The following is a 7,475-nucleotide window of genomic DNA, read 5'->3' as shown; positions in this document are numbered from 1 at the left end:
CTCGATGAACCCCACCTCCTATGGGGTTCTTGGAATAATCTTTTGGGGGTTATTTTCAGTGCCAAGAACCCTAAGGTTTTTTGAGGATCTTAGAAGAACCCTTGTTGAACCCCTATTTTTTGGTGTATAATAACCTGCTAGGCAGGGTAAGAGTCAGTGACCTCGAGCTCACAGAGACAGACAAGGTCTTTGTTTTCTCATCTCTCCCACTCACAGGACACGGGCATGTATCTAACTCACTCTATTAGCGCGTCCCCGCATGGCCCGTCCTAGACATTCATTCGTTTATTATTGTCCTAGTCTAAAGATAAAGGTCATGTCGGCTGAAACAGTACGCCGCGCGCTATTGATTTTCGATCTAGATGGTGCTAATGAACCTCTCTAGCTCTGCGAAGGCCTGTACTGCGCCGTGCGCATGCGCCAAGAGGAGGTTTCTCATTTCGCTGGCTGTTCCATAGTCAGTCCCCGCAGCCCACAGTAGGCAATACAGTCGCTACCTGCCTGTCTAGTGGAACGGATATGGCTCCCCACTCACCCCGGCTTTTTCCCAGACCCAAGCGGCTTGTTGCCAGGCAAGGGCCGACATGACAGTACACCGACGAGAGAAGACCCCTGCTCGGCTCCGACTGTCGGTCCCGTTAGAAGCGGGGAGAGGAGCGGGTCGATATGCCGTGTTGCTGGCTCTGTGCGCGCTGTGCTACAGTAACTCTCTGCATGGGGAGTTCGTGCACGACGATGTGTGGGCTATCAGCAATAACCCCGACGTCCGGCCCGGGTCCAGCCTGCAGAGCATCTTCTCCAACGACTTTTGGGGCAAGAGGATGGCGGACAACACAAGCCACAAGTCCTACAGACCGTTATGCATCCTCACCTTCAAGTAAGTTCTCTCTCTCCCCTCTCTCCTACAGCTCTCTGTGGTTATCTTCCCAGCATCGATTGCAAAGTCTATGTAGTTTACTTGAACAGTTGGGTCTCGGGCTGGAATGAGAAACAAATGTTGCAGAAGTTGATGGCAATGTCCAGAAATGCGCTGGCCTCGTCAGCTATCCTACCTGTGATCGGATACAATTAATACCATGTATCCGTTCCCAGAAATAGGCTGACGTCATAGGCTAGCCTATTGTAGGTTACTTCGATCGCCCGCGGTCATGAACGACGCACATCTGCACTTACCATAAACAAACATGCATGTAGCCTAATGGGTTATAAACAGACTGCTACCGCGGTCCGGTTGCGCAGTTAGCTAAACTTGCTGAAGCGTGCCATGAACACTGCTCGCTCGCAAGAACATCTGCTTTTATTTGTGCTCCTTGATCTTAGAATATGCTACTTGAAACATTTTCAAATAGCCCAGTGTCGACATACAGTATGTTAGATGGACCGTTTTTTTTGCCTCCACACTTGTTGCTTGCTGTGGAATCCCTGAATTCGCAATCACGTTCACTTCAATGTATTTTTGGCGGATATGTTTGACACTCCAGAACATTTATCGGCCACATTTTGGGAAATTAGTGTTGAATGTTGTTGTATCAACTAAACAAACAGTCGTCATTCAAGGGAACTTTTCCAGCCAGTGTCATTTTATTCTCCGGGTACACACACTGGAGAGGGCGTGTCACAGGCAGCGCAATGGGACGCGGGATGGTTCTGGCTCTCGGCTCAAGCGTTAGTCAACCAGAAACATTAATAGCCTAAAAATGTCATAGATTGATGAAAAAACGCACTGCAGACTATTTGAAAGATGTGTTGATATGAAAACTACACACAAACCATAGGCTCTGTTTCTATCTAGCACATGTAGGCTTGATATTTAACCGTGATTCTAACTAGGCAAGTCCGTTTTTAAGAACACATTCTTATTTACAATGGCTGCCTAGTAAACATGTCTAGCAGGTCTTTATGTAATCAGCGAGGGCACAAATTGCTTGGTTTTCTTCAGCAGGCAATACTGTTGAAATATAAACAATAGATATGAAAAGCCTGGAATATTAATATGAACCATCAGGTGGTAGACAACCACAGGATAGACCGATGCCTGGTAAAGCTTTGTGCTACTTTTTTTTGCACGGGGCTGTGGATACACTCACACCGTCCTATGTATGGAACTTATCTATTCTAATACTTTGATTGCTTAGTAAGACACTCTGTCGCTGTCCTCTGACCTCTTCTCAGAGCCTGAACCGCATGCCAACCATGTGCTGCTCCTCCCCGACACTGCACGATGCGCCAGAAAATACATTTAAAAATATATATTCTTTCTTCTCTGCGCTACATTCCTGTGTTGAGCGTGTAGGTATCAACATCCTCTTTGAAAAGGGCACATTCAGAGCTGAAATCGCGAGATGCTGATTATGACAACAGAGAGTTTGTCAGCTGCTGTGTGTGTGTGTGCTGAATACTTAGTGTGCTGGTACGGGGGAGAGGGAAGGCTGATGTGCTGAGGCGCTGAATGGGTTCTCTCTTTTGAGGCGATTGATGGAGCATCTGGTTGTATCGCGCTCTCCTTCTGGTTCTGCAGTTGGTTACCCACACACTGCTGTCAAGCCAAGCAGCTGAATCTCCATCTACACATAGCCCAAAACTGGCCAGATGCATTCTCTGTGGTGTGTACGCTCACCGCGGCACAGAGAGAAGGGAGGAGATCAGTTTTCAGTGTATCAGTGACACTACAGTACTTTGTCTGGTCTCCTCTGTGTTCGCTTTAAGTTCAGACGAAATTGGGCAAATCTGACTCACATTTGCATGTATGCTTCCTTATTATGGGAGACTAAGTGCCTATTTACACACATGTACTGTATATGGGTCAGTGATATGTACACACACACTCACTCACACACTCCCACATCTATGCCCTTGAGGATCTGCTAGGTATATCTGTCATTTTGACATGCAGGGGCTCACACCTCATACACACACACACCAACGCACGCACACATACACACCTGTGCCTGTGGGGGCTCTGTGCTCAGTATAGCAGTGTGTTTCTGTGTCCGTGATCACTGTCGGGCCTCTGAGACGGTCCTCAAGGTGAAGGACACACACCCCTGAAGCACTTTAAAGTAGCCTATTAATGGAACAATGGCTTTGGGGAGAGAGCAGGAGGGGACCAAGGGAGAGGGGGTAGGTATATAGGTAGGTAGAGAGAAGGAGGGAGGAAGTGAATCTTGAATCTTGAATCCCACCCAGAGGACATAGTATAAACATGGTACAACAGTGTAAAGACACATAACCTGCTGAAGCCTCTGTCATATTCCCTGTCGCCTCCAACACAGCCAGGCTGCCTGGGGACAGTTGCTGTTGTGCTTTGGGAGCTGGACACCTGTCTGTTTCAGCATTGACCATTGTAACCACTCTACCTGCACGGCTCAACACTTCTATCACAATACAGGGACTATAGTGCTGTAGCTAGGCAACGGTGAAACAAAAATGACACCTATAAAGTGGTGGGCCTAGAGTTTTTCTTGTGGTGTGGAAAACCTCCAGATCCTAGTCGTAGGGTATAAGAAAGGCCTTGTTTTTCCTGGTCAGATCACATTGTCAGGAAATTGTCCACTGTCCAGTCTCTGGTCTCTAATTGAAATGCATTCCTTTTAATAACAGAGTGCACATCCGCCATGACTCACTGAGAAGGCCTATCCTACAACATCCACTATGTATGACCTATGATGTAACACAGGATATAGGAGGGGTGGAGCCTGCTTTTCATCATCACTTAATGGATTGGACGTTGGCTTTTATGAGACATCCCCATTATCGCTTATGTGTGACAATCAGCTCTATGGTCTTTCCCCCATTAAAACCCGTGTTACGTTCTCTTAAGATTCCCTTCTGTCTAGTTTAGTTCAGTTTCAGATTCTCCATGTATTTCACCCTGGAAATGTGTGGGTTTCTTCACATTAGTAGTCGGACTGTGCTTGTTCAATGACGAGAGAAACAGGCTGTTTTACGGAGATGGTGTAATACTGTAATTGAATTCATAATGGAGGTTTGGGGTTGGGATTCTTCTCTTTGAGACGGGGGAGGAATCGTAATTACAATCTCACGGAGAAATGCTTTTATGTAACCTGAACTAATGGTTTTCTGTACCTGGGTGTGTAATGGAGATTTTACTATTGTGTCATAACTGTGTGTGGGTGGGGGAAAAATTTAATTTGAAAAGACTAATATATGCAGATATGAGATATATTCTATGAAGATTCCAAATGGCTTTATCTCAGCCTTTTTACACCATCAAAAAGCTTCTTTAAAGGCAGATTATATGTGTTTCTGTGCATTTCAAAATGCTCTGCTTCATTCATGTGAAAAATAATTAGGGTTAGGCTCATCCATTTAAAATCGGGTAATTAAGGGAAGGGAATATCCTCAACAAAAATGAATTTAATTGTATTCAATTCATGTAATTACCTTAAGTTAGATACCCGTCCTGAATTTAATTGACTCCGGTCGAATGGAAGTGACCCCAGCCGTGATTGGACTGTAGTCATTGGTGATGGAGGAAACTGTTAAGGAGGGTCATAGTTCCGGACACAGTGTGGCTGTGATACATTAGCAGCGAACGTTTCATATCCTGCGGTTTTAGTTTGAATAAGTCTCTTTTCTCTCTAATTATGATGGTAAAATGTGGTTGATTACAGATCTGGTGATTTTGATTACAAAATGGTGATTACAATTACAATCTCTCTCTCCATCAGATTGAACATCCTCTTGGGTGGAATGACCCCTCTCTACTTCCATGTGGTCAACGTGTGTCTTCACTGTGCCGTGACCTGTCTGCTCATGCACACGTGCGATCGTTGCGTGTTCGACGACCCCCGTCTGGCCTTCCTCACCGCCCTCCTCTTCGCTGTGCACCCCATACACACTGAGGCTGTGAGTATGCACACACACACACGATCCCCTCTAGCAGACATGCTTCTTCTTAATGACTCCTCCCTCACGTGTAAAACCAATGACATGGATTCCGTCACATACTGTAGAGTAGCACTACTTTGTGACACATACAGTCATCCTCTGACGTGGTAATCTGTGACTAACTGTGCTCTCACTCACTCATCTCGCTACTGGTGAATCAGGTCCCTGTTCAATAAGTCCGGAAAAGGCAACCTTCCTGTTTTCATATTGCAGGTTCCAGCTCCATGACTTTAGTTTTGAATGTTTGAAAAGTAGCGAGGCAAGGCTAGGCTAGTGGTTAGAGCGTTGGACTAGTAACCAAAAGGTTGCAAATTCATATCCCCGAGCTGACAAGGTACAAATCTGTCGTTCTGCCCCTGAACAGGCAGTTAACCCACTGTTCCTAGGCCGTCATTGAAAATAAGAATTTGTTCTTAACTGACTTGCCTAGTTAAATAAAGGTAAAATAAATAAAAAAGTTTTACAAATGCAAATCCTGTGTGGAGGAGAATTATAATTCATTCTCACAGGTGAAGGTAGAAGAAAGACTGCTGTGTTAAAGTTAGAGCTCTGCAGAGACACTGAGTGAAACAGAGAGAGAGAGATGAAAAGGGCGAAGGAGAAAAATGTGGAGAGGGCGAGGCAGCGGAATGTATGAGATGGTGGAGAGAGCGAAGGATAAAAGGAGGGGCGAGCAAGAGGGAGCTGAATAAAGAGCAGCAGGGGTGAGAGCTGAGCTACACTATAGAGCTCAACAGGGTGCTCCCTTGGGCCCCTGAGAGAGAGAATAATAATAATAATGGAGAGGAGAGACGAGACCAGGGCTGCTCCCAGTCTGTGTCTTGCATCCCAATCAGCCTTAGTCTCTCTAGTGTCAATCCTGCAGTTCCCTTTTTCCTTCCATCTGTCCCCAGTGTGAGCTTCAGCCCAGGCTTCATTGCCCAACCTTCTCCCTAAAACATAAACTAATCATGGACCAACCTCCAGCTCATAACCCCTGTCCACTTCCACAGCCACTCGAATCACATCCACAGCCACTCGAGTCTTTAGCCTCCTAGCTCATACCAGCACTTGCCTCCCTAGCATGCATTTTCAGGAGCTTCAGTCCCATTTCCACCCAGTGTCAGTCTGCTAGGCAGTCATGCAGTAAGTAGTTAGTCAGTCATTCTGAGGGCTGGGGCTGTGTCTCTGCAGTGAGTGACTGTGCCAGTGGTACCAGAATCTGATGAACTCAGTGCAGTAAACCGGTTACGTCATTAGCCAGGGGACCAGCTGGAGTTCACTTCACTTATACTGATGAGGAGACACACACACACACACACACACACACATACACCACAATAAGACAGAGATTAAAAAGTGGCTTATCCCTCATCCTCCCTCTCTGTGGAGCTCCTGGCATCACACAGTCCCTGTCTCCCTATCCAATATGGCCACCATAAAGATGCAGTCATTCAGATCTGCAGCCAGTGAATGGAGGTGCTGTTCAAGGCTGAAAGCCCTCTATTCATCCCACTCTCCTGCTGAGAGAGACTGGTCAGGTCATGTGGGGATCCCACTGACCGTCTGCGTGACTCACTGTCCACTTAGGCACACGCATGGTTGGCATGGCGAAGTAGATGTTGTTGAGTGTCTTAGCTGTAGGGAAAAGACCGGCCAGACAGAGGTGAGGGACGTTATACTGTAGATAGAATATTTTTTCTCCTAACTTTTAACACCATGTTATTAAGAAAATACATATTTTGCAGACCTGAGAGAGTGTGTGTGGTGTGTGTGTGTGATATATGTGTTTGGGTCTGTGTCCTTGGGCCGTATTGTATATTCTACTCCACGTGTTAAGTTTAGAGTGGGGGAGCTGCAGCTGTGTTCAAATTCCTGCTAAAGTATGTAATTGGCTAGAAGGTAGTCTGTGTTTTGTGTGTGTGTGTGTGTTTGTGCCAGTGAACAGAGCCCAGTGTGTGTAGAGCAGAGCAGAGCAGGCCAGAAGACAGCAGTGGAGAGGTGGGAGAGCCATACTTACTATTACAGCAGCTCTGGTTAACACAATAGCTTTATTGAAACACCTTTGTGTCAGTCAGTTCAGTGTATCACTGTCACCATTGTGTCACCACTGTCAGAGGTACCGTCTATCACTATAGGTTTATGGACATGTTTGGTGCTGGGTTAAAGAGGAGTAGTATGGTACTGACTAGCGTCCTGCCCAGGGGGTGTACTTGTACAACAAGCTGCCTCACACTACAGAAACAGGATGGGCCCAGTCCGTTCTGGCTTGGACAAGGCTAATTACTGACTACTGTAGTAGGGATGTGTGGTTAGGTAGTACTTTACTGTAGTAGGGGTGTGTGGTGGGGTAGTACTTTAAATCAAATCAAATTTTATTAGTCACATGCACCGAATACAACAGGGCACTGCTTACTTACGAGCCCCTATGCAGTTTCAAAAAAATACAGATAAGAGTAAGAGATAAAAGTAAAAAGTAATTAAAGAGCAGCAGTGAAATAACAACAGCGAGACTATATACAGGGGGTACTGATACAGAGTATCAGGACATCAACCACCCGAGCCACTGCCTGTTCACCCCGCTG

At 46.1% G+C, this 7,475-nt stretch overlaps 1 protein-coding gene across 2 annotated transcripts in view; it reads left to right on the top strand.

Annotated features, from left to right (window-relative positions):
• The first annotated feature begins 456 nt into the window (after window positions 1-456).
• The window catches only part of LOC112215025 (protein O-mannosyl-transferase TMTC1-like), a 110,508-nt gene continuing 103,489 nt past the window's right edge, over window positions 457-7,475 (top strand). For both annotated transcript variants that reach the window (XR_006078910.1, XM_042298012.1), the window contains exons 1-2: window positions 457-877; window positions 4,692-4,869. Coding sequence is in view for 1 of the 2 variants with exons in the window: in XM_042298012.1 (XP_042153946.1) it covers window positions 585-877; window positions 4,692-4,869 (471 nt within the window). In the remaining variant the exon portion in view is untranslated. The remainder of the gene's footprint in view (window positions 878-4,691; window positions 4,870-7,475) is intronic.

This window comes from Oncorhynchus tshawytscha, linkage group LG15 (assembly GCF_018296145.1).
Source record: "Oncorhynchus tshawytscha isolate Ot180627B linkage group LG15, Otsh_v2.0, whole genome shotgun sequence".
NCBI classification, from domain to species: Eukaryota; Metazoa; Chordata; class Actinopteri; order Salmoniformes; family Salmonidae; genus Oncorhynchus; species Oncorhynchus tshawytscha.
This window is presented reverse-complemented; position numbering and strand designations above follow the sequence as displayed.